The sequence below is a fragment of the Brassica napus genome, chromosome C3, assembly GCF_020379485.1.
Source record: "Brassica napus cultivar Da-Ae chromosome C3, Da-Ae, whole genome shotgun sequence".
Lineage (NCBI taxonomy): Eukaryota > Viridiplantae > Streptophyta > Magnoliopsida > Brassicales > Brassicaceae > Brassica > Brassica napus.
Window position 1 is genome coordinate 67264772 of NC_063446.1, and position 27066 is coordinate 67291837.

General features: G+C 39.0%; 2 protein-coding genes across 2 annotated transcripts; both read right to left on the minus strand.

Moving 5' to 3' along the window:
- Nucleotides 1-10057: 10057 nt before the first annotated feature.
- LOC106421749 lies at nucleotides 10058-13904 on the minus strand. Its single transcript, XM_013862581.3, has 2 exons — nucleotides 11777-13904; nucleotides 10058-11508 (listed from the first exon to the last, which is right to left on the minus strand). Exons 1-2 carry the CDS (start codon nucleotides 13902-13904, stop codon nucleotides 10058-10060), a joined length of 3579 nt encoding a protein of 1192 aa, XP_013718035.3.
- Nucleotides 13905-25527: 11623 nt separating this feature from the next.
- LOC106421747 (uncharacterized mitochondrial protein AtMg00310-like) lies at nucleotides 25528-25938 on the minus strand. The gene has a single exon (XM_013862580.1). The coding sequence runs from the start codon at nucleotides 25936-25938 to the stop codon at nucleotides 25528-25530; it is 411 nt and encodes a 136-aa protein (XP_013718034.1).
- Between the last annotated feature and the right edge of the window lie 1128 nt (nucleotides 25939-27066).

Consider the following 27066-nt stretch of genomic DNA (forward strand, 5'->3'; position numbering starts at 1 on the left):
CGCTGGTGCTAACGGAGCCACCGTACACCGGCCACAACAGTTATAGCAAAAAAAAAGCGAAGAAGACTAGAGGTAACTTTTTAAAACTAACTAAAATCTGTCTACTTTTTTTTAACTGATTTCTACATTTTTAACGTCTGATTAATTATGATGTTAGAAAGATTAGAAATAGTAAATAGACGATTCTACATCAGACAATTCTACTAACTTATGAGAATACACATCTGAATGTGCTATTCCGAGCCGTCCTATGAGATCTATTTTTTAAGGCAAATTGCATTATGTTGAATATTTATTGTAAATCATTTTTTTCTATAATCTGCATAATTTGTATTTTTTAGAATTTGAACCTTATACTTCATAACGTAGAAATGTTAATGAATTCTTAGTCAGGGATAAATGAGTCTTCCACAATTTCTACCTTTTGGTATTCCTTAATTTTATGGATGTAATAGTTGGTATAGTAATTTTCGTATGAAACCAGTTACAACTCTCTCACTTCACGAGTTGAAAAACTGAGATTCTAGAAATCAAATATCAGATTGTGTTAAACCGTCTAATCTAATTAATTTTTGTCAGCAGGTTCAAGATATATATAATTCACTTAAATTAGGTTTAGAAGTTAGCACGCAACATGACTACATGAGTAAATGCAAATTTAGTTTATGCTATGTGTCTGTGTATTCCTTGTCAAAAAAAGCTATGTGTCTGTGTATTATTTTTAAGTCGAGAAACCATATATATTTAATCATTTAAATACAAATCAATAAATAGAAAATAGTTCGAACATCGTATTCTAGAAAGAAGGAAAAGACAATTATAAGAAGTGATAGAGATTGGCGTAAGGGGATACACATTCGGATTCGTTTGGATCTATTAGGATTTCTAGTTTAGAGATTAATTTTTTTTATCTCCATTAGGGTATTTACAAATTAAAATTTAGTTCGGTTCAGGTTTGGATAACACATTTAAATTATTTTAAAATATTTAAATTTACTATATACTTTAAGTTTCTCAAAATCTAAAAAGATATATTTTATATATTAAAACAAAAGTCACAACCTTAATTCGTGTGTGATTTGAAAAAAATGGACCCTCACTAGAAATCAATTATCATTCTTTTACTACTAATAATATGGCTTAATAATATATCACTCATAATATAACCACCACTCATACAAAACCGGATTGGTAAACATACCATATTTGATTCTTTATTAAATGTAAAATCAATTTAGTCACTTACCATTATCAAACCAGTCCCTGATCTACTCATCTGTTTTCCTAAATTTTTGGTTTAAAATCAGCAAATATACTATAACAAAGACCATCTCGCAACAAAAAGCAATTGGATCGATTTCCTTGGAAGATAATGATATAACAAATATAACAATCTCTTTTGTGGTTTGAAAATTTAAGAAACACACACCTCAAACCAGCCAGAGACTTTGCCATCAAATATATAGAAAAATCACTGAATTCTACCTCCTCAAGCGCAACACACTTTCAGGAACATAACTAGTAGAACGCTTTGAGAGTAAATGAGCCAGAACACTGCTGGGACTAAAAATTTAAAGTCACCTCTGTCTCCAGGAATCGATCATAGAGCAGTCAATATAAAAGATTGCGCAAGTTATATATGTGTTCAGACTTCAGAGTCAAGAAATCAATGACGCGGTTGCAGTTTTAGGTATATAAGATTGGAGGATCGGAGTTAGGTCAAAGAGAAACCAGAAGGTTAGAGCTGATGAACTGAAGATTTGTTTGATTTAGAACACGTTGTTTTATTTCCTGAAAAAAATAGTTAGGTTATTAATTTGGGCTTATAATAATTGTATATTGGGCTAAAGATAATTTAAATGCAATGTTAGTTTGTGCTAAGTATATTAAGTATATTATATTGATCCAAAAAAATGTCACATTTAAATGGGGATACACTATTAATATGAAATAACATATACTATACTTTGAATAGTTATGATTTGTATATTTTTGCAAATACAATTTACTTTTTAATCTTTAAATTAAATAGACTTTAAATCTATGTTTAATAGTATACATCATATGTAATTTATTTAAATATATGTCAATGTTATTTGTTTGATATTTGATAGTTTACTTTTAAAAATAACAAAAACAAATAATAATTGTTTAATTACTTACTTCTTAATTATAATCAAAGAAGATATAAGTATAATTTTTTTTGTTAAATTTTATAATTTTGTGAAATGTAACGATGTATTTGGTAATACAAATTATTTTCTATTTACCAAAATTTACATGTGTTCATGAGTTTAAAAATAAAACACTTATTCAACAAAAAAAATATATATAAAAGAAGATACAAAAACATGTTACATTTTTGTAATAATTGATTTGATGAAAAACAAGGCAATTTAATAACATACTTATGTTTGTATAATGCATAAAAACATATATGTAATTATAATATATACCATTCTTGAAGTAAAACTATATATTTATGTAAATAAAAATGAAAATTAACACTCGCACGGTTGCGCGGATCCTAATCTAGTTACATATTAATTTGAATAACATATGCCGAAATACTTAAATTTGACATATAAATTAGTTTGGTTTAAATATTTGGAATGATAATCAATAGATGTTTCTTAAAAAAATCAATAGATATTTTAAATATTTTGTGTTTTGTTTAGCTATTCTAATTTAGACATTTACTTTTGACTATTTTATCTTTTTCCAAGTATTTTATACAACTTAAAAATATCTTATGTATTTTGGATATTTTATATATTATATATATATATTAAATCTAAAAATAATTAATATATATAGGTATTTTAATTCATTTCAGATACATTCGGATACCCAAAATATTTTGTTTCGGGTCGTGTTTGGTTTGAGTTTCTAGATTTCAAAATTTTGAACCAATTTAGATATTTAATCTATTTTGGTTTGGTTTCGGTACTATTTTTTTGTTCGGTTTTGGTTCAGTTTTTCGGATTTGCTTTTTAATCCAGCCTTAAGATGTAATATTTAAAAAGACAGAGAAACGCAAAAAAATATTAGATGTGCATTGGTAAGTCGTCGTCATGAATGTATCTGTCTAGAGACCTGGAAATACACGTTTCTTCTAGTTATATTACAAAATCATTTTTGAAAAAAAAATCAATATATCGTTTCATCCATATCATATTTGATAGTTTAAGAGGAAGATAATTTGACGGAAACCAAAACAATGAATAACCAGTTTTCCAACTAAGCAATATCGGGATGGTTGTAAACTAGTCGTAGATTGAATATATAGACAGAAGAAATAACGTAGGGTTAGATACTAATTAGACACGCAAAAATTAGTATAGAAATGTTGCTTTACAAGAGTGTTGCGTGTAATACGTGCATGACCTCCACCTCAAGTTATAAAAGATAATAAAACATCAACCTCAAAATCGTGAACTTTTTCTGTAGAATTATAGTTCTTGTTTGAAGTTTCTATTGAACACTTTTTATCAATTAAAGTTCAATGAATAAGACCCATTTTAATATTCATGTGTCGAGCTCAAACCGTAGATTTTTGACACTAGGCTACGTGTATTTTTCATGGTGCAAATATACCAAATCGCTAATCTTTGAGACCAAACTGTACTTCAAATCTCCAACTAAAACACCGGATTAAAAATAAACTTAAAAATGTCTTATACTAACAGGGGAACCTCAGACCAAAATCTAGACTAATCTCAACCCGTATGAAGTTATTTTTTCCAAAAAATTTCTAAACTTTCTTGCATTTTAATAGAAGTTTTTAATTACGCTAGATGCAAAGTCTCTGGTGGAATTGGTTCACTGCTAGATTACATATCACCGATTTAACGTAGATGGAACAAAAGCTCTGTTACACATGGAAATGTATTAAATCTCAGTGCACTAGTAAAAACTTAATATTTTAGGATTAGAATTTTTTTTGTTTTTTAGATAAGTAATTCATAAAAAGAATAGAAAATTGGTTTTGAAACTTTTATAAATATGTATATAAAGGATTGTAAAGTTATTCATTCATGTAATAATATACAAACCCTAAACGGGTATTTGACTACATTTTGTTTATTTTGCTTTTTTCGAGTCTTGATTCTCGTTTGTTCGTGACAGGCTCCTAAATTAGAAGCATAAAACACAAGGTAAATGCAAACTATAAATAAGTTAATTAAATGATAGTATTCAATCTGTTTCAACTTTTTTGATGGGTTGGGTTTTGGACGGTAAGAAAGAAAACATGGAGAGAAGGGTCCATATTTATGAATTATGACATAATACATGCTAGAGGAATGGAGCGAACCATGTGAGATTTTTCAATCATAATGTCTCCTTTTATAGATTACAGTATGATTTGGATATTGAGTACTGACTTGAGAGACATTGGTTGGCTATTATTGTCATCATCCAAGTGTGTGTCGCTTGTTTCTTGGGAGGTGGATGTGTTGTATTGTCTCCCCCGCAAATAAAATAAAATCGAATTCCTGAAGAAGATAATAAAAGACAAAAAGCACACAAAATAAACCCTTCCCCAAGCTCCCACCTCTTGCTTGAGCTGGAAATAGTCTAATATACCCCAATACTTAGCAAAATTGTCACCAATTGTCTCACTTTAATCTCACTTTCTTATGACTTGGTGAATAGTGATTACTATAAGTACACATGATGCAAGTCTCTGATATTGATGATTTAGGGACGCTGCTAAACTCAAAAGCATTGTTAGGTCAAAACGTTTTCTTACCTAATGTTCAGAGGCCAAGAGAATGCTACGGATATATCTACAGGGTATCGATAAGAAAATTTTGAAGATAAAGCGAGCAAAGAGTAGAAAGAAACCATAGAAAATGATAAACATGTGGGTTAACCACTTAAAATAACCAATAAATTTCTCATGTAGTTGATATATTGATACATTTGATTAAATGAAACACGTTTTGTTGAATTTTTAGCCACAATTGGTTGTTTACTTTTTTTTTTGGGTCAAATTAGTTATTTACTAAGTGGAAAAAGATATGTGGAATTTCTAGCCACCATTATTTATTTACTAAACGGAACACGATTTATCTAAACATTGTCGCATGGTCTCAAGCTACCAACCATCTTTAAATGCTATGCACACCTTTATGATGTAATTTAAGCAATTTTTGTGTGTACGTTGATCAGTTTAGTCAGGTGAAAATTGAATACTGATAGACGTCAGGAAAAATGACAGTTTAACAAAAGGTGGTCAGAAATCCACTGTAAATTTGTAATTAGGGGATCAGGATGAGCAGACCTGAGGATGAGCAAAAGAGAGGATCTCGAATATTTCGTGGTTTGCGGTGAAAGCAGACATTGACCTAATTTACTTTTGAAAATCTTCACACAAAACTACACCAAACCCGACAACATTTTTGCTTTTTAAATATCAAATTAAGCTCGTAGCTTTACTCAATCCGTGTTTACTAAGAAATTTCTTTAAAAGTACATGTTGCATAATACAAATGCGTGTATTAACAGTACAATACTATGCAGTTGGCTGCACATAAAAGTCTTGCATTGCGTTCTACAAAAAATTGTCACATAGGCATCGTGATACACCACTCTCATTTCATTTCCATGCAGTTCCCGTGTTTGCCGATTGGTCCAATTCCACACCATTAAATAGCTTGTCGTACCCAGTATAACTGCTCCATCACTCCCTTCCATTGCTCTATGTTCTTTTCTTTCCTACATTATCGCATATGTAGGCTCCACGGGAACTTTTAAAATACAGTCCGAAGCCAATGAATAAAGTATTGTTATCTTTTCAATTTCTTTAAAATAAATAAATGTAACATTATGGTTTAAGGTACGAGTTGTTTACCGTCTAAAGCACATTTTGAGTTCTTTTAACATATATAGACACATTGGACTGTTAAGACACTTTCCTTGGATAGCTGTCTTTTTTCTAATCTTTATGCCTTCAAGTCTAGTTAATTGTGTTTTGTATAGTTAGGTTAAAGTAACTCAGCTGAATTGTGGACATTAAAAAGGGTTGGTATATGAAAAGGTGTGTCTTAATTTTGAGCCACAAGTTTGAGTTCATCTAAAGAGATCTAACGGGTAGAAAACGCGTACGATGTTATTGCTTTAATAACGATGGCGGCGTGGTAGAGTAAGTGGTGGAAAGGAGGACTGTTGGGGTGATCACCCGCATCATAAATGACTCTCCTTCGTGCCAGTGAAGTCGTTGGGGTCGCTACAGGGTGTTCCGTCGTGGTGTGCACCGGTGAGGTGTGGACAGCTGAATCATGGAGGAATGAGGACTGGTTTTCAGATTAGTGGACAGGGGAGATGTGGACGGGGTATTTGCGATCAATTGACGGTGAAGTCTGAACGGGTGAGCTGTGGTCAGGTGATTTCTAGACGGGTGAGATGTGGTCAGGTGATTTCCGTGGAAGCGGTTCGCTGTCGTGTATGTTGTCGTGTATGGTTAGGATTTCGAAAATCGCCAAAAAATTGTTAAATCAACGATATCTTTGAATAAAGTCTTATACAAGAAGAAAAATATGAAATCGATAGGTTTTAAGAATAGATCTATGAAATGTGAAGAAGATTTAAGAGGACAACAAATCTTGCATGTCGGAGAGCCGATTACAACGGAGGTGATATGAAGAAGTCAAACCCAAAAATCTAGAATATCGGTGGACGTCTGGTTTATCGGAGGGGAAGAACATTTACAGAGAGAAAGAAGAGAAAAGAAAGGATGAGTCAGAGTTGAATTACGAAAGTGTGGTTTGGTTAGGCTTAGGGGTTTTTATGTCTTTACTCATGTATAATGTGTGTCCAATATCAAATGTGTCCCTAGTAGTAATTGATAACTGATAAAGTGTCTTGAAAGGTAAAATTCTCTTAAGTTACTTATTAACCCCAATGACGAGGTAGCTTAGTGATTAAAATCATATAATCTCTTCTCTTCAAAATCTAAGATGTTTTTGGATGAAATCATAAATATTTAGGAAGTACGTTGCTTTTACTTAAAAAGTATCAATAAAAATATTGATTAAAATCAATCTAACTAATTAAAATTACATTATAAAATGTAACTAGTTACACGGTTTTTAATAAAATTAAGTTATTTTAAAAACTTATAAATATTTTATATTTTGAAACATCAAAAATTCATTTAAACATCTTACATTTTGAAATGGAGTGAGTATTATTTAGTATACAAATTCAAACCTCATCGAAAAATGTTTAAATTACATTGTTTGAATCTCACATAGATGAGGATCTACGGCCAAAAACCTCATATTAACAACACCTATAAAAAATAGTACATATTAACAACATGAATCTAACGTGTTTACTTCTTCACATATATAGATAGATTATCTGGTTTAAACCGTGTCAACGATATGACTTCAGATGAAGTGACTACAAACTTAATATTCCCTCCGTTTCAAAATAGATAATTTTTTATGGAGTTTTTGATGTTTCAAAATAGATGATGTTTTCATATTTCAATGTATTTTTTAACTTTATCAAAAACTGTGTAACCAATCATATTTTATAGTCTGTTTTGTGATTGGTTGAATAATTTTTAATTTATATTTTAATAATATTTTTTAGATAAAAAACAAGTTTCTTAATAGTTGTGTTCCATCCTAAAACTTCGAACATTTTGAAACATAGGGAGTATTGAACAATTTCCAAATCGATTGTGTATCAGCTATCGTCCCTATGAATGCGATGTAAATCTTGTCCCTCGATGCCGCCAATAGTCGTGCATTGGCGTTATGTACGTTCTGACATCACCAAACTCATTCAAAAGCCATAAAATATTTACGTTATGGCTACCAGACAATATTATGTGCATACGTTGAGACTTACGCTAGAGATTACGTGTATTTAAGTTACTATTTACATTTATATGGGTTCGAGTTCCTAGATTGTGTCATGGATAAACGTCCATAAGATGATACATAATTCACCGACACATGTTAAAATCATGCAAGGTATGACCGTAACTGCAATAGCAGATCCTGCCTTGTCGCATATGTTGTAAACACATGGTCCATCGTTCCAACTGATTAGATTATTAGTTACATCGGAATTTGTCTATATTACCCACGTCGGCGAGTGCCGAATAATTACAGTGATTTGCTAAGAAAATTCAGGATACAAACCTACAAATACTAAAAGAAAACCTATGAAATACTTGATCAATACGCTCATATACATTTTGAAATCATTTGATTATTTTCTTTAAGAAAAATGACATATATAACGAAAAATGGCTCGAACAAAAAAAAAACGAAAAATGGGAATAAAAATATGATAGAATTAACATTTTACCCCCAAAAAAATGATAAGAGTAACAAAGAAAAGAGATTAGGGTTTAGAGAGTGGGGGTGGTTTCCCGTGGCCATGCAAATGTGTCAGCTTCGTGTCACAGTCTTTGATGGACACCGACACACGAAACTCATGTGAACTGTTCTTTCTCTTTATTTCTTTTCTCATTGGTTTCTTTTTCACTTTCTCTTCTGTTCTCGAGAAAATCAACCAAAATAGACAAAGTCTGAAAGGTATATAACATTGTTTTAACACAAAAACATTAATGTTTCGGTTTCCTCTAAAAATAAATGGGCAAAAGGACTTTGATCAAAAAAAAAAAAGGGCAAAAGGACAAAGGATATTCATTAAACAGAACTTTAGAAAAATACTAAAATAAAAATATGTTGAACTAATTTTTCCAACCATTTATCGTACGAATTTGACTAGGAACCATGACCATCATCCGATTCCCCCCACCATGTAATTATATATACATTTTCACTGTTATAATATAAAAAACTTATGTATTCGTTTAATACATTTCTTTGAAGACTACAATGACACTTAAATTTAATCGTTCTCAAAAGTTGGCCGAGTATTACGTGAACTGAAAGACCGTCTGATACGACATACCTGGCACGACTAACAATAATTTGACAAATCAAGTACCAACTATACATTTATACTATTTGATTGATTTGCTTTCTTCGTCAAACTGACTGATTTAACTCAATGGACCGTTTTGGTAACGTATATTAAAAGCTGAACCTAGTAAGACTTTGTTCATTAGCGAGTTCTCTTTAGATGTAATGATATTAGCTGTCCTTTGATGGTGCTGAACTTTATTCGTGCAATAACCGGATGATCAGACAGAGGCATTGAATGGTTCCTACTTTCCCGGTTCAGTTACTTTCGGTGTAGAGATAATTGACAAAAGAAAAAGTTGTTGGTAACGTATTTTTTCTTTCTCTGGACCAATTCTTGTTTCCAAGAGGGCTTAAAGTATCGAGGCCACGACCTGTCACATACAACACAATATTCCATACTTCTGCATAATTTACGTAATCTTTTTATTTTGGTTACTTATTTGACCTATCCTCCTAGTTCCTTTCATACTCCCTCATTTCCTAGTTCCATAATCATTCCATCAATTCAATTTTTGTTTATTTAATTATAAAATGTATTAATCAATTTAATTTTATAGGTCTACTTGGAACTGTAACAAAGTTTCAAACATTCATACATTACCATGAATAACTGGTAGTGATTTATAAAGGAAAAAGGCAAAAAATAAAGTATTCTGTAAAAAGTCAAGAATGAAGTTGAAATGTATAAGCATAAAGGAAAATATTTACTTTTTCTCTTTGTTTTCTGGACCAACGAAAAACAAGGGATTCTTTTTCTTTAGAATTTTTGACATGCATTCCACTAAATACTGTTTAAGTTTAATTTTTTTACATTAAAATTATTAATACATCCTTGTATTTATATATATATATATTGAACCAGACACCACTAACTAAGTCAAGCTCCGTGGAAACCACTAGGATACATGAGACTTTTGAACATTGTGATGCCCATAAATATTTAATCTAATTTGGTGCCTAAAGCTGTTGCTTCCCCAGACCACGACCCACCCGGTTGCACACTTTTGTCACCAAAATCATCGTCCTTTGATTTACAATGATTTTTTTTTGAGCAACTAATAACTTTAATATAAAAAGAGCATAAAAGCCCAAGAGATAGTTCAAGCACAAAGCTGGGCTTTAGCAATTGAGTTCGCTAACCCATTAAGGTCTCTAGGAAGAAACGAGAAACAACATAATTGAAAAGATGAAGATAGAGAAACGATATCCGACAGTACTCCAAAGAGCTCTGTAGGTCCCCGTTTCTGGTTGATTGCTCTCATGATCACTTGTGAATCTGATCTAAGCCAGATTTTGGTGAAACCGAGGGAGGACGCGTGGAGAAGGGCTTCTCTAACAGCTAAAGCCTCGGCCATACATGCAGACGAGACGTGAAGTTGGTTAGATGAGCCTCTGTTGATCTCCATATCAGACGAGTCGAAGAAAATCCAGCCAAAGCCCGCCTTAGTTGATGAAGCGATCCAGGCCGCGTCGGTATTACATGTGATTGTGTTTGGTGGTAGCTTTTTCTCCGGCGTTGATCTAAGATTCAGCTTCAGGGCCTTTTGGGGAGCGAGTTGTGCTGCTTCCCATTCTCGTGCTGCTTTGATGGCTTTGATTAGCGCTTCCTCCGGCGTCGAAATCCTTTTCTCGAAGAGTAGCCGGTTCCTTTCAACCCAGATGATCCAACAGATCCAGGGAAAGATGTTGATCGAGATACCAATCGGGGGAAGGTTTCTCCAATGTAGTGAGGCCAGGAGGTTCGCCGAAAGGGAATCACAACTAGAAGAATCGAAAGGAGTTTCCCATGGACCTAAGCTCCACAAATCCCGAGCGAACCGACATTGAAAGAGGAGGTGGTCTGTAGTTTCAATGGCTCCACATATGCAGCAAGCGGTATTCTCTCTCATTCCTCTTTTTTGTAGATTGAAGCCCGTGGGTAGGGCCTCATGTAGGCTCTTCCATAAGAACAACTTTATTTTTGGTGCTGTTCTGTTTGACCAAACTAACTTTCTCCAGTCGATACTGTTTGTTGTTGCAGGAGTCGAGACTTCAGCGATGTTTTGTGTCAGTGCCATGTACCCAGTTTTCGTCGTGTACTCCCCCGACGATTTGAGGTTCCATATGTAGGTGTCGTGTGTCCCCAGACGGCTCGGCCTTATTTGAAGGATGCGCTCTGCGAGTTCTGGTAAGGTTCTATTTATCTTCGCGACATTCCATTCCCGTGTCTCTCTAGATAGGAGGTCAGCCACTAAGAGATCTTGGTCTTGTAGCGTAGATGGTCCAAATGGACGGGTGTTGCTGCCATTATCAATCCAAGAGTCCTTCCAAACCTTAGTACTCTCCCCGTCCCCAATAGATTTCCCTAGGTGGCTGATTAGAAGGTCTCTCCCCGCTATGATTCCCTTCCAGCCATGGGAGGAACCCCCTTGAGATGGAACTGATAGGAAAGATTTACTGTGACAGTATTTCCCTAGGAGAATACGAGAGAGTAGACAGTGTGGTTTAGTAAGAATCCTCCAAGCTATCTTCCCTAGTAGAGCGATGTTGAATAGCTCCACGTCTCTGAAGCCTAATCCACCCAAATTCTTAGGTTTCGTTAGCTTATCCCAAGAGATCCATCAAATTTTTTGTTTCCTTTGTTGTCATCCCACCAAAACCGTGTGAGAACTGACTGAATCTTCTTGCTGAGGATTTTAGGGAGTTCAAAGCAAGACATAACAAAGGTTGGAATAGGAGAAATGACCGACTGGAGCATTGTCATTTTGCCGGCTGTGGAGAGGTAGCGTGAAGACCATGATACTGCTTTCTGCTTCATACGATCCACTATGGAGGAGAACAAGTCCTTTTTCTCCTTCCAAAATGTTTTGGTAAGCCCAAGTACTTCCCCACTCCTCCCTCTTTGTCTATTCCTAGTTGCAGTTTAACCATTGAGCGCACCTCCTCGGGAGTTTTTGATGAGAAAGAGATTGACGATTTAGCAGAATTGATCTTCTGTCCTGAGGCATACTCATAGTCTTGTAGAATTTGAAGTAGAGTAGCACAGCATAGGGGATTAGTTTTAGTGAAAAACATTGTATCATCTGCAAACAGTAGATGATTAATCCTTGGGCTGTGGTTTGAGACTCTGATTCCTGCTAGCGTGCCTTCCTGTTGTGCTTTTTTGTAGAGGCCAGACATCACTTCCCCACATAGGATGAAGATATATGGGGAAAGCGGGTCCCCTTGGCGTATTCCTCGCTGTGGGGTGACGGTCCCAACTGCTGTGCTGTCTACGAGAAAGGAGTAAGATACCGTTGTGATACATTGCATAACCCAACTGATCCAGACCTCGCAGAAACCCATCCTTTCCAGTACCCGCTTGATGAAAGACCACTCGAGGCGATCGTACGCTTTGCTGATGTCGGTCTTTACTGCCATAGTGCAATGAATCTCCGCAGCCGAGATCTTCAGGTAATGTAATACTTCATGTGTAATAAGAACATTATCTGAGATAGCTCTTCCTGGTATGAATGCAGATTGATTTTCCGAGATTGAGTCTTGTAGAATAGGTTTGAGTCTTATAGACAGTAGCTTGGAGATCACTATGTAATAGATGTTACAAAGAGCAATAAGCCTATAATCAGCTACACTTTTTGGCGCGTGTATCTTGGGTATAAGTCTCACATGAGTAGCATTGATCTTGTCTGGGAGACAGCCTGATGAAAAGAAACCTCTAATTTCGTGGACCAATGCAGGTTTCACCAGATCCCAGTTTGTTTGGAAGAAGCTAGCTGAGAAGCCATCTGGACCAGGAGCTTTATCTGGGTGGATTGCAAAGAGGGCTTCTTTGATCTCTAGTGGTGACGGAAAACCGGTAAGGGAGTTGTTCATTGCTTCAGAGATACAAGGTGTAAGGGCTCTTATTATTATATCTGAGGGATCCGGGTTTGAAGAGGTGAAGATATCTTGAAAATAAGAGGAGATAACCTCCACTATCTTGTCGTCCTCATAAACCGGGATACCTGCAGAATTCTCAATGACTGAAATCCTGTTTCTTGCTCTGCAACCCTTTGTAGAAGCATGAAAAAATGCCGTGTTTTGATCTCCAAGAGCTAGCCAAAGTTGGCGGCTACGTTGTTTCCAGAACTCCTCCTCCGCTCTATACGCCTGCAGGAGCTTTTGGTTGATGTTTGAGATGAGGACATCATCTGCAGTTGAGCTTCCCATTGCTGTATCAAGAGACGCTTTTAGATCTTCAATGGATTTCTGGCTGTTGATATAGTGAATTCTGCTCCAGTCCGCAATTGCCCTTCGAACTCGGGAGATCTTCATCATCACAGGGCTGTTGTCATCTTTGTTCCAGGCCCTCTCGACGAGTTTAAGTACCTCTGGATTGTCTCGCAATCTCCTATCATACCGAAAGATTCGACGTCCTTTGCGGAGAGATGCGTTGAACACGGATAGAACAGGACGATGATCAGACCCTTCATATTGTAGATAGTGGCAGCATCCGTATGGGAAAAGGTCTGACCATGAGCTATTGGCCAAAGCCCTGTCCAATCTGCAGTGCACCGTGTGTGAGTGTCTAACTCCTCGCCAGGAAAGAAAATTCCCTGTATGTTTAAGATCAAAGAGGTCGTTTGACGATAGGAATGTTCGAAAGGTGCTGAAGGAACTCTCCGGTCGATCTCTGCCTCCCATCTTCTCGGAGTTGTCTATAAGATCATTGAAATCTCCCGTAAGGAACCAGGGTTCAGATCTCGGGTCTACTAGCGAAGTAAGATGATCCCAAACTCTCTGTCTATTTTGTATTTCTGGGGCTCCATAAACAAAGGTACTGAAGAACTTCATATCTTTGTAACAGATAACAGCATCGATGAATTTTTGATTGGAGGACAGTATCTGAATATGGATATCGGATCTCCATAGGAGAGCCAAGCCGCCTGCGCCTGGCAATTCAGGAGGGACAAGAAAGTAGGAATCCATGTTCAATGGCTCAAACTCTTTCAGTACAAAGGTATCAGAGTTCTTTGTTTCCATCAGAAAAATTATATCAGGGGAAGTTTTTTTATTCAGTGTGATGAGTCTCTGGACTGTTGTGGGATTCCCAAGCCCACAGCAGTTCCAGCTCAGAACCCCTAAGGAAGCGGACGTCTTTGTGCAGGAAAATCCTGTTGGTTTCCTGCTGGCGAGTGCTCCCTCGGAGGTGGAGAAGGTCCCGGATTAGAGGGTTGGGATTGAGGTCCCGAGATGTCAGCGGGGGCATCAGCGGTGATGGTAGCTCCTCTGGGTGTGGAGACTCTCCCTCTGGGTGCTCGAGGAGTAGAAGAGGCAGCTGGTGAGCTTTGAGGGGTCAGAAGATTACGCTTCCTAGAACTAGCTCCCGCTAGAGCTTTTTGAGCTCCACTGGCTTGGCACCTTGAAGTTTTTGACGTTTTAGACGTTTTAGCTATCTTAGATGTCCCCGTGGGACGACCTCTCTTCCTTGCTGGAGGAGGGAGCGTGGAGGTGCTTGCTGGTAAAGGGGGAGCTTGTACAATAGTGTTCTCCCGTTGAGTGTCGTGTTCCGTAGAAGAGCTGCCACGCAAGACATTATGATAGTTCACAGTTGCAGCTTCGATAATGGACGCAGCTGTTTTCTCCATTAGGCCTTCCGTTTCACTTTGTAGAATCCGCTGCTGTCTCGCTGCTCTTTCCACCGGATCAGCACAACTGGCATATTGGATTGTAACCTCCCGCAGTTCATTCAGAACTTCCTCAGTAGTTGGAATTGTGGGGAGAGCTGGGAAGTCGGAGGTGGCTAAATTACGTTCCAGGGGAGGTCTCTGCCTGGAGTTGTTATCAGTGGGTGTAAGCAAAGTTACAGGGCCCTTGCTCCGGTCCGGAGTTGAGTGAAGAGGCTGTTTACGTTTTTCACGCCATTGCAGTTGCTGCGAGGGTCGCGGAGATCGCGGGGAGCGTCTCGCTTGATGGCGGAGTGGGGCGTCTCCTGAGCCATAGTCAGTGTGGGCTAGCTGACTTTGGGGCCTCGACGGAGCATATGAGTCTCGGTTGGGCACCTCTCCCTGAGGGCTGACATCTTGAGCTAGAGGAGTTAATTTGTTGCGTAGAAGTTGGCCTCGTGGCTGTGCAGGCTTGATTCTTTTGCCAAACGGTCTTCCATATCTATCAACGCGCTGGCTGAAATTTTCTTCTCTAGGAGGGAGCTTCAACGGAGACGTGTGGTGATAACCCCTTGGCTCTAACTGACAGTTGTTAGGTTCATTCAGAGAGCGTGTAGCAGGGGCTCTTTGTGGCGAGGTGTTGCGTGTGTGGCATTTAGAGGCCAAGTGAGATAGACTAAAGCACACAGAGAAGTGAAGTTCTAGGTTCTCGTATTCCAAGGCTACCACTAGTTCTTGGCCTGGAGCAAATTCTATCAGGGCTTCTTTAACTAAAGGTTCAAGCACATTAACCGACAACCTGATCTTTGCAGAGGATTTTGTAATGTCGTAGTCTTCCAGGGTTCCCAGCTCAAATGCAATGTTATACATCATTTGTTCATGCCAATAGTGGAGTGGGAGACCTTCCAGACGAATCCAGAACGGGATCTGAGAGGGGAAGCTCGGAGAGATAACTGGCTCCCATCTTTGTAGAACGAGCATCCAGTGGCAGAAGTGATATGGTCTGTTAGCTAAAACCCCTTTTAGGTCTTCTTCCAGTTTAAATCTGAACTGAAAACAGTTCCTTCCTAGGCCAAATCCGGAGACTCTACCCCGCAAGATCCATTTCTTTGGGAGCGCTGAGATATGTGCTTCTACACACTGCTCAGCTGGGTTCATTACGCGCCCTATCAAAGTGAGGGAGTTTTCCTTGACAAGAGCGGATGTATCAAGCTCGGGGGCCTTGATACGTTTGCGAGGTAGCTCTTGGGAGGAACGTCGAGAGGAGGTTGTGCTGTAGGTCATCATGGTCAAGGTGGTTGTGCGTTCGAGTTCGTGTAAATGCAGAGAGTTGAGTAGACGCAGACATGGGAAACGGAGGATGCGTTGAGGACTCGATTCAGAGGAGTGACCGTCGACTCTGGAATCGATCCGGTAGACCGGAGGGACTGGCGGGAGTTACCTCAAGGTGGTTTTGATTGTTTTAAACCGTGAAACTGTTGGGTTAAAGGAAGAACTTTCTTTTTTGGGAAGTAGAAACAAGGTGGGTGAGAGATGTCAGACGGTAAAATTCAATAGAGAGGTTCAAAACTGAATGTTCCGAAACCTTCTAAGAAAACGTGCTTGAGAGAATTTGTGAAAAGGTTTCCACCTGTTTTTTGATTTACAATGATAAGACAACGTTACTGTACCACCAAAATCGTTGATGATTTCTACAGTAATTTTTCCGTTAGGATTAAACACATCTTTTGTTGATGATAATGATCGACCGTTTGCAATATGAATGTTGTTTCTTGTGTCGGCATGTGATAGATCTGTAGCTACGAAGACAATCAATGTTAATAGTGATGGGTAACGTTTTGGAATAACCATTTTGTGGTATATGAGATAGTGACATTGTTTGTAGTTGTTGAATTGGTTATATATATTATATATATATATATACAGTAGTGTAACGTAATGCAGTGTCGACGATTCTTTATTCTTCTTTCCGTTAATATTTTATCTGAATATTCCGTTTTTTCTCTCCTAAATTCATGTAAATGGTAAAAAAATCCTGTCTATGGTCAAAATTTGAAGTCAAGGAACGTTAATTATAGTGATATTTTAGATTAACCAATTTTGGTCATTTCATATTTTTATTTGATACTTTATTTACAGAATAACTTTTACGCTGAGAATATAAAAATCTGTCTCGCTAACATATACCAGATCGATTCAATTAATGAATTTTCTTTTGTCAACAATTAATGAATCTAATCTATATATTATAATGAAAGAGTTTTTGTTCTCCTTTAAGCCTATCCACCTCAGCACCTGTGGATCCTACTCAATTTTTTTTTGTTTAAAAATTACAATTTTGTGTGTTTATTTGTAATAATGAGCAGAGTTTTATATCAAATAGGCTTGACAATAACAAGTTTTGTGATACATGAAATGAGACTAGTAGAAAATGGCCTATTTGACCTCTCTGGTCCGTAAGCTTTCGGTTGAATGGAAATTAAGGGTTTCCATCATCGGTTCAACTCATCTCTAAAACACGGTGACTCTTTGTGTTTCCATGAAACCGTTTGTCTTCCCTACCTCTTTTTTTTTTGTCATTGAAATCACTTCAAATGTTTGGACTCCAACAGAAATTTTGGAGGAAAAAAAGAAACGTAGCAAAATTACAGACCAAAACTAACACTAATAGGTGCTTGAAAGACAAATATCCTACGAAGGGCACATAGATAAAACCATGGCTTCATACTCCCTTAAGGCAAGCTATGGTAGCTTCATCCTGAATATAAAGATGGAGAATTAACCGCCTCCGCAAGAATAGTGTCATTGAGCCAACTTGGACCTCCACGAGCTATATAAAAACTCCATCGTCCGTCCTTCGTAACACTGATAGCAATCTGATCTGCTACTCAATTTGCAGAAACATTCACAACTTCCACCGAGCAATTTTGGAAATAAGATAGAGCTTGTCGAGTACACTCAATTAAGTTGGACAAACCCGGGAACCAGTGTGGATTATTCAAGGCCTCCAGGGCTTGAGGTGATGAGATTTCCATGATAACTCTGTTCCAGTGCAGAGAATGAAGATCTTTAGCTGCCCAACAAATTGTAGCAATGTCAGCTTCCAAGCATGATGTAACCCCTGAGAAGGAACGTCGACTGTGTTCCATTGGTCGACCTCGAAAATCTCGTATCAACCAAGATGCGCCAGTATGCTGAGAACTAACTGATGTGCCTCAGTCCATGGACCAGTCCGACGAATCAGAACAGCATGAAGATCAGAACGTCCCAGTTGAGGTTCACTCTTCCGATCAGACCAGATAGACCGATCGGGTCGTGTACCGGATCAACCCGCGAACATCCGGATTGAAGCTTCGACCAGCCATCAAACTGACCGAATTGAAGCTCGTCTATCCCGGCCAACTCGACAGGCTAAGGCTGATGGTCAAGCCAAAATCCACTTAGGACGAGCCAATTCTGATCCAGACCATAGCTACTCTCTTTTGGCTCGTGTGGCTCGTAGCGCATGTACCGGCGACTGTACTGATGATCTCTCTTCCTTGTTCGATCCGATCATGGACTTCTCTTTTGGATATTTTTCTAAGGCAAGGATCCTTAAGCTCTCAGAAGACTTGGGCTATGTTGGAACGCAACTTGTCAGAACAGAACGTCCCGCGGCCCTTGCTGATAATCCCGTCCTTGTGCTGATCCTTTCCGCCTTGGACTCAGCTAGCTCGGATGCATCTGGACAGGAGCCGAATGGTCACTTTGACTCTTCTCCATTTTTCGTGCCTTGACCAGATCTAGTCCAATTTATATTTTCTATGTCTTGTTTTCCTACATTTCTATTTATTGTCTTTGACTACAAAACTCTATAAGTATGTAATCTCTTCTATTGAATAAATCCAATCGATTTTGTCTAAAGCTTTGAGTTAAACTCTTTGTTCTTTGTTTAGAACTTGTCTTGTTTCTTGGTGAGTCATATCCAAGCAAACATCTCTCAAATCCGTTGGTTTTGTGAGTCATATCAAGCAACGGTTCGAGATTCTTCTTTTGGTGGACTTGTGAGTCATATCAAGCACCAATTGAAGTCGGGAATATCGGAGGCCTTCCGCAACCTTCGTGCGACTCTTCAATCCATTCAGTTCTCCATCCGGAGTTCATATCCAAACCAGATCCAGTTGAGTGAGCCGATCTTAGGGTCCTTCAAGTGGTATCAGAGCCACTCGTCTGGTATCTTCTGAATCATTTCATCTTCTCATCTTCCATTTCTTCATGAACACTTCTTCTTCTATCTATCTTGAATCCGGGCCCCTTATTACCATCCATAAAAAAAAAGAGATCTACGATTTGATAAAATAAAAAAGTAAAATTTTAAAGTTTGATTTGTGCATTGGTGGTGGAAGAGAAAGCCTGCTGGCTGAGGAGAAATCCAGCCTTTGAGGTGGTTAAAACGGATTCCAAAAAAAAAAAAAAACTCTTATCTTTCTCTCTTAAGAAAATTCCATTGTGTTTGCTTGGATTTTGTCCATTGGGATCTTTGATTTGTTCTTCTTAGAACCTTGAGTGAAAACTTGTGTGTGTGACCATCCAAATTCTGAGAGAAACACGTGTGTGGGTGAGGATCAAACACTTGAGAGAGTGAGGATTTTTTTTATCTAACGTTTTGTGTTTAAGAAATTTCAGGAACCATGAGTAGTGATGATGAATGAAACCATCCCGGAAACTCGGTTGCTGGACTGTCTAACCTTCAAATGCGTGCTTTGAATGATTCTATGTCTAACATGTTGAACGAAGAATTAGATCAAATCCATCAGAGGCTTGATGAGATTCAGGCCAGCCAAACTCATCCTAGAACCGGAACAAGAAGAGACCGTCCGCGAAGGAACACCCGGTCCGACGATGAGATCCAAGAGGAGGACGTCCAAGAAGATGAGGCCAGATCCGCATACCGTCCAAGAAGAGGTCCTAGAACCCGAGATCCAGGTGATGTCAATCCATTTGCTAGAACTGGTCGTACTGATGATAGTTTGAACGGTTTGAAACTAAAAATTCCACCTTTTGATGGTAAAAATGATCCTGATGCTTTTCTTGAGTGGAAAAGGAAAATTGAGCATGTGTTTGATTGTCAAAACTTTTCTGAACGTAGGAAAGTAAGACTTGCTGCTACTGAATTCTCTGGCTATGCTATTAATTGGTATGATCAAGTTTTGACCCACAGGAGGAGAACATGTGAACGGCTGATTGAGACATGGGACAAGCTTACCGAGCTGATGAGGAAACGTTTCGTACCTGCTCACTATCACCGCCACCATGGCTCGATTTTTTTTCAGGCCTCAACCGTGACATCCAAGACCGTATGGAGCTTCAAGAGTATGGTAGTGTGGAACAGATGCTACACAAAGCCATCTTGATCGAGCAATAACTCAAGAGGAAGAGTTTCTCAAAACCGGCCATTGCTTCCAAACCAGCCTTCTCTCCTAAACCGGTCTATGCTCCTAAACCAAGCTACCAAGACAAAGGTAAGTCTTCTTCCACAACACATAATGCTTTTTAAACTGATGTTCCTGCTCGTGATGACAAAGGAAAGGCAGTGGAGACTTCTGGCTGAGCAAGAGACATTAGGTGCTTCAAGTGTCAAGGCCTAGGACACTTTGCCAAAAACTGTCCCAACCAACGGGTGATGATTCTCATGGAGAATGGAGAAGTTGAATCTGAGAATAAACAGGAGGATCTGGGTCCAATCTTTGATGATGAGGACGAGTCATTTGGATATCCACATCACGGACCACTACTCGTTGCTAGGAAAAGCATGGTCGAGTCCATCTTCGATGAGACGGACGGCCGCTTGGTCGATGATTCTGATCTGACCTTTGATGCTGAATCCGATACGATCTTTGATGAGGAGGTTTGCTTCGACTATCCAGCTCATGTTCCTCTACTTGTCACAAGAAGATCTCTGAGTGTTCAACCCAAAACCAATGAAAAAGAACAAAGGGAGAGTCTCTTTCATTCTCGTTGTTTAGTTTCTGAAAAGGTATGTTCTTTGATTATTGATGGTGGGAGTTGTACTAATGTTGCTAGTGACACTCTTGTCAGGAAACTAGGGTTTGCTACTCGGCCTCTCTCTCGTCCTTTCAGGTTGGAATGGCTAAACGAGGCCGGAAAACAGTATGTAAAAGAACAAGTTATCGTCCCCATCACCATTGGCCGATATGAGGACGAGGTCGTTTGCAATGTTCTTCCTATGGACGCATGCCCCATTCTCTTGGGCAGGCCATGGCAATTTGATAAAAGGGCCGTGCATGATGGCTTTACAAGCCGACACTCCTTTGACCATAAAGGAAAGAAGATCACGCTGGTTCTTTTGACACCTTTGGAGGTCCATCAAGATCAGGTCCAACTCAAGAGGAGCCGTGACAAAGAACCCAAGCCAGATGAACCTGAAACATCCCAACGGAACTCCAATTTCTATATCAAGCCAAGTCAGGTCAAGAAATCTTTTTACTCTCAAAAACCATTTCTTTTACTTGTGTACAAAGAATCTCTTATGGCTTCTCATTCTGACCTTGCACCGGAGATTCCGAGTGAACTTCTAGATGTTTTGCAGGAGTATTCTGATGTTTTTCCAGATGAGAATCCTAAAGGATTGCCACCCGTACGAGGCATTGAACATCAGATAGACTTTGTGCCAGGTGCGTCTCTACTAAACCGACCAGATTACCGTACCAATCCGGTGGAGACCAAGAAACTTCAGAATCAGATTGGTGACCTTCTTAAGAAAGGCTACATCCGAGAGAGCCTCAGTCCTTGTGCCGTTCCTGTTCTTCTTGTGCCCAAAAAGGATGGCTCTTGGCGTATGTGTGTGGACTGTCGTGCCATTAACAACATCACGGTAAAGTATATGCATCCCATTCCTAGGCTAGACGACATGCTTGATGAGTTGCATGGGTCATGTGTTTTCTCTAAAATTGATTTGAAAAGTGGCTATTACCAAATTAGGATGAAAGAGGGTGATGAATGGAAAATTGCGTTTAAAACAAAGTTAGGATTGTATGAATGGCTTGTCATGCCATTTGGTCTTACTAATGCACCTAGCACTTTTATGCGTTTGATGAATCATGTCTTAAGATCATTCATTGGTCATTTTGTTGTTGTCTACTTTGATGACATTCTTATCTATAGCAAAAACATTGAAGATCATAAGATGCATCTAGAATATGTTCTTGAAGTTCTTAGAAAAGAAAAACTCTTTGCCAATCTTGGTAAATGCTCTTTTGGAACAGATCACGTGGTGTTCTTAGGTTTTGTTGTAGGTGCTGATGGACTTAGAGTGGACGAGGAGAAAATCAAAGCCATAGGGACTGGCCGAGTCCAACGACCGTGGGCGAGGTAAGGAGCTTTCATGGCCTTGCCGGTTTCTATAGGCGATTTGTTCCAGACTTCAGTTCCATTGCTGCTCCTCTGACTGAAGTGATCAAGAAGAATGTCGGATTTAAATGGGAACAAGCCCAAGAAGAAGCCTTTCAGATGCTAAAAGGGAAGTTGACTCATGCTCCTTTACTTGTACTTCCTGATTTTTCTAAAACCTTTGAGATTGAATGTGATGCTTCCGGAGTTGGAATTGGTGCTGTCTTGATGCAAGATAGGAAACCATTGCTTACTTCAGTGAGAAACTTGGAGGCGCCACACTCAACTACCCCACCTACGACCAGGAGCTATATGCTTTGGTGAGAGCTCTACAAACTTGGCAACACTATCTTTGGCCTAAGGAGTTTGTTATCCACACGGACCACCAGTCCTTGAAACATCTTAAGGGCCAACAGAAGCTGAACAAGAGACATGCACGTTGGGTTGAGTTCATTGAGACATTTCCTTATGTCATCAAGTACAAGCAAGGTAAGGACAATATAGTGGTTGATGCCTTGTCCCGAAGGTATACTCTTCTTTCAGCCCTTGAAATGAAACTGCTTGGTTTTGAATTTATCAAAGACTTGTATGAGACTGATCCGGATTTCAAAGAAATATTTCAAAAATGTTCCAAAGTGGCTTACAGAAAGTACTTTCAAAATTCTGGATTTTTGTTCTTTGATAACCGTTTTTGTGTACCCCAATGTTCTTTGAGGAAGTTGTTTCTCAGGGAATCTCATGGAGGAGGTCTTATGGGACATTTTGGAGTCAAGAAGACATACAAGACGGTCTATGATCACTTCTACTGGCCAAGCTTAATGAAGGACGTTTAGAGAATTTGTGGTCGATGTGTGATCTGCAAGAAATCCAAAACCAAGGCGTCCAATCACGGTTTGTATTCGGCTCTACCCATTCCTTCTCATCCTTGGGTAGATATTTCTATGGATTTTCTTCTTGGTTTGCCTAGGACTAAATCTGGCTGAGACTCCATCTTTGTGGTTGTTGGTAGATTTTCGAAAATGGCTCATTTCATTCCATGTCATAAGACTGATGATGCTGTGCAAGTTGCTGAATTGTTCTTTAGGGAAATTGTTAGCTTTCATGGAATGCCTAAGACCATTGTCTCTGATCGTGATGCCAAGTTCCTTAGTTATTTCTGGAAAACTTTGTGGTCTAAATTAGGAACAAGATTGATGTTTTCTACGACTTGTCACCCACAAACTGATGGTCAAACTGAAGTAGTGAATAGAAATTTGTCTGCATTGCTTAGATCATTGGTTAAGAAAAACCTTAAGCTTTGGGAAGAATGTTTGCCTCATGTTGAGTTTGCTTACAATCATGCTATGCATTATGCTACTAAGTTCTCACCTTTTGAAGTCGTTTATGCCTTTAATCCTTTATCTCCACTTGATCTTTTACCTTTGCCTTTGAGTGAAATAGTTAGCACAGATGGCAAGAGGAAAGCGGACACCATCAATAAGTTACATGAGCAGGTTCGTGCCAACATTGAAGCCAAAACTGAAGGGTACAAAAGATATGCCAACAAGAAAAGAAAGGAGGTGATCTTTAAAGAGGGTGATCTTGTTTGGGTTCACTTAAGGTAAGAACGGTTTTCGGAAGAAAGAAAGTCTAAACTTATGCCTCGGGTCGATGGTCCATTCCAGATCCTTAGAAAGATCAGTGACAATGCTTATCATCTTGACTTAAAAGATGATCCAGATTTGTGGACAAATCCTTTTAAAGAAGGAGGGAATGATGTGCCCCAGTCCATGGACCAGTCCAACGAATCAGAACAGCATGAAGATCAGGACGTCCCAGTTGAGGTTCACTCTTCCGATCAGACCAGACAGACCGATCGGTTCGTGTACCGGATCAACTCGCGAACGTCCGGATTAGAGATTCGACCAGATCCACTACCAGACCATCGAACTGACCGAACTGAAGCTCGTATTTCCCGGCCAACTCGACAGGCTAAGGCTGATGGTCAAGCCATAATCCACTTAGGACGAGCCAACTCCGATCCAGACCATTGCTAGTCTCTTTTGGCTCGTTTGGCTCGTACCGCATGTGTCGGCGACTGTACTGATGATCTCTCTTCCTTGTTCGATCCGATCATGGACTTCTCTTTTGGATATTTTTCTAAGGCAAAGATCCTTAAGCTTAGAAGACTTGTGCTATGTTGGAACGTAACTTGTCCGATCAGAACGCCCCGCGGTCCTTGCTGATTGTCCCGTCCATGTGCTGATCCTTTCCGCCTTGGACTCAGCTAGCTCGGATATATCTGGACAGGAGCCGAATGGTCACTTTGACTAGTCTTCTCCATTTTCCGTGCCTTGACCAGATCTAGTTCAATTTATATTTTCTATGTCTTGTTTTCCTACATTTCTATTTATTGTCTTTGACTACAAAACTCTATAAGTATGTAATCTCTTCTATTGAATAAAGCCAATCGATTTTGTCTAAAGCTTTTGAGTTAAACTCTTTGTTCTTTGTTTAGAACTTGTCTTGTTTCTTGGTGAGTCATATCCAAGCAAACATCTCTCAAATCCGTTGGTCTTGTTAGTCATATCAAGCAACGGTTCGAGATTCTTCTTTTGGTGGACTTGTGAGTCATATCAAGCACCAATTGAAGTCGGGAATATCGGAGGCCTTCCGCAACCTTCGTGCGAGCCTTCAATCCATTCAGTTCTCCATCCGGAGTTCATATCCAAACCAGATCCAGTCGAGTGAGCCGGTCTTAGGGTTCTTCACTAGCTGTCCGTGAGCTTCCTATGTTACATTTTACGAAACCCATGGGCGGTTTTGCCAAGCTAGCATGTTTGGATCCCCATGTACTAAATCTTTTTCCTTCTGTTCCTCTTGGATCAGATTACACCAAATGGTGGCTTCCTCTGCAGCTTTGGAGAAGATGTTATCAGATGAGATTCTTTCCTGTTCACAAAAGCTGTTCCTTGCTTTCCATAAGTGCCAGAGGATCCAAAGGAATCGTAATCTCTCAGCTTGTCCAATTCTATGATTTTTACTGATTGAGAGCAGATGATACAGATTCAAGAGAACCTAGTTATTAGAAAACCCTGCCGCTGGATGTGGAATCTGAGCACGCGCCCATGTTTCCTTTGCCACATCACAAGTGAATATCACATGGCAGATAGTCTCCTGATGGACTCCACAGAGAGGACAAGTTGTGTCCAAATTAAGACCCCTTGATCTAAGTCTTTCTTTAACTGCAAGAGCGCCAGACAGAGCTCGCCATAGAAAGTGTCGAAGCTTCGGAGAGGTCTTTGTTTTCCAGAGATCACTCCACAACTTTTTCTCTAGAGGAGGAAGGGGCTTACTATCAGGGGATCGCAAACCTTGTATGGTTTCAAGCAGTTTATAACCACTCTTGGAGTCATAACACCCATTTCTCGAGAAACCTCAGACCAAGGAATCGTCTGCTTGTACATTGAAACGAGTATTGAGGATTGTCCTAGCATCTTCTTCTTCAAAGAGTTGTCTGACTCGTGTCACGTTCCATCTTTTTGACACAGTGTCAATCAGATCCTCAGCTGATATAGTCAAATCGACAATGGCGTCTTGTCTATACCGTGGAGCTCTAGGAATCTTGTCGATGATCCAACACACAGTCCAAGCTTTTGTGCTTGTACGATTCCCAAGCTTATGCACCAATCCTTGCTTGAAAGTTCTCTTCCATGTTGAATACTACGCCAAGCATATGATGGCCTGGTACCGATACCGCATTCGAGAAAAGAGTACCGTGGGAAGTACCTGTGCTGTAAGATCCTAGCCAAGAGTGATTCCGGATTTTTCCACACTCTCCAAGCTTGCTTCGCAAGTAACGCTTGGTTAAACTTCTCGATGTCTTTAAAACCCAATCCCCCCAACTCCTTATCTTTGCATAACTTCTGCAAAGCAACCCATGATATCTTCTTCTTGTTGGTACTATTACTCCACCAAAACTCAATCATTGCACTTGTTAGCTTGGAGTATAAATCTTTTGGCAATTTAAAGCAAGACATTGCAAATACCGAGAGAGCAAGCACTACTGATTTTAATAGGATTTCTTTGCCTCCGTGAGAGAGTGATTTTAAGAACCAACCATTTAATCTCCAATGTAGTTTCTCTCTGATAAAACTCAAGAGCTTCCTTTTCGAACCGCTAAAGCATTCCGGCAGCCCTAAATAAGAACCTTCTCCTCCTTCTTGATCGATGCTAAGATGTTCTTGACTTCCGCTTTGACACTTTACGGAACCTTTGCTCCAAATATTATTGATGACTTCTGAAGATTGACAACCTGGCGAGAAGCTTCACCATAACCTTTAAGGCATTCCAATATCTCAGTTGCTTCCCTTGAGTTTGCATTACACAGAAGCAAGCTGTCATCTGCGAATAATAAATGGTGAACAGAAGGGCAAGCCGTAGATAGTTTAATCCCTTGGATGCGCCCAGTAGCTTCATCATTGTTTAGAGAATTAACCAAAGCTTCTGCACAGAGTATAAACAGAAATGGAGATAAAGGGTCTCCTTGCCGAATGCCTCGTTCAGGCTTGATGAACCCATGAGTGTTCCCGTTTAACAAGACCGAGAATGTGACTGAAGTAACACATGCTATAATCCAACACACCCATCTTCTGTCGAAACCAATTTTCTCCAACAGCACCTCGAGAAAATTCCACTCAACCCGATCATAGGCTTTTGACATGTCAGTTTTGATCGCCATGCATTCTTCAGAGACTTTGGTATTGGTTTTGAGGCCATGTACCATCTCATGGGCAATCAAAATATTGTCAGAGATAAGTGTTCCTGAGACAAATGCACCTTGAGTCTCTGAGATATTCTGAGGAAGTACTTTCTTCAAGCGGTTACAAAGGATTTTTGATATCACTTTGTACTGAACCGAGCAAAGACTGATTGGCCTCATATCTTGAATTTTGGTTGGTTTGGTAATCTTTGGAAGTAAACTTATCAAAGTATGATTCCACCCTTCTGGCATCACTGACGTCCTGAAAAAATCTTGTATCTCACTAGTCAAACCATGACCAATTATGTGCCAATATTTTTGATAAAAAGCACCAGTTAGACCATCCTCACGCGGC

Bases quoted from the DNA above. Each gene is read 5' to 3' on its own strand.
- LOC106421749 (XM_013862581.3), bottom strand. From the start codon at position 13,904: ATGGATTCCTACTTTCTTGTCCCTCCTGAATTGCCAGGCGCAGGCGGC. The intron at 11,509-11,776 runs GTTCTCCTCCAT...TGGGTGGATTAG, and splicing joins TGGAAGGAGAAAAAGGACTT to GCTTCAGAGACGTGGAGCTA.
- LOC106421747 (XM_013862580.1), bottom strand. From the start codon at position 25,938: ATGATTGAGTTTTGGTGGAGTAATAGTACCAACAAGAAGAAGATATCA.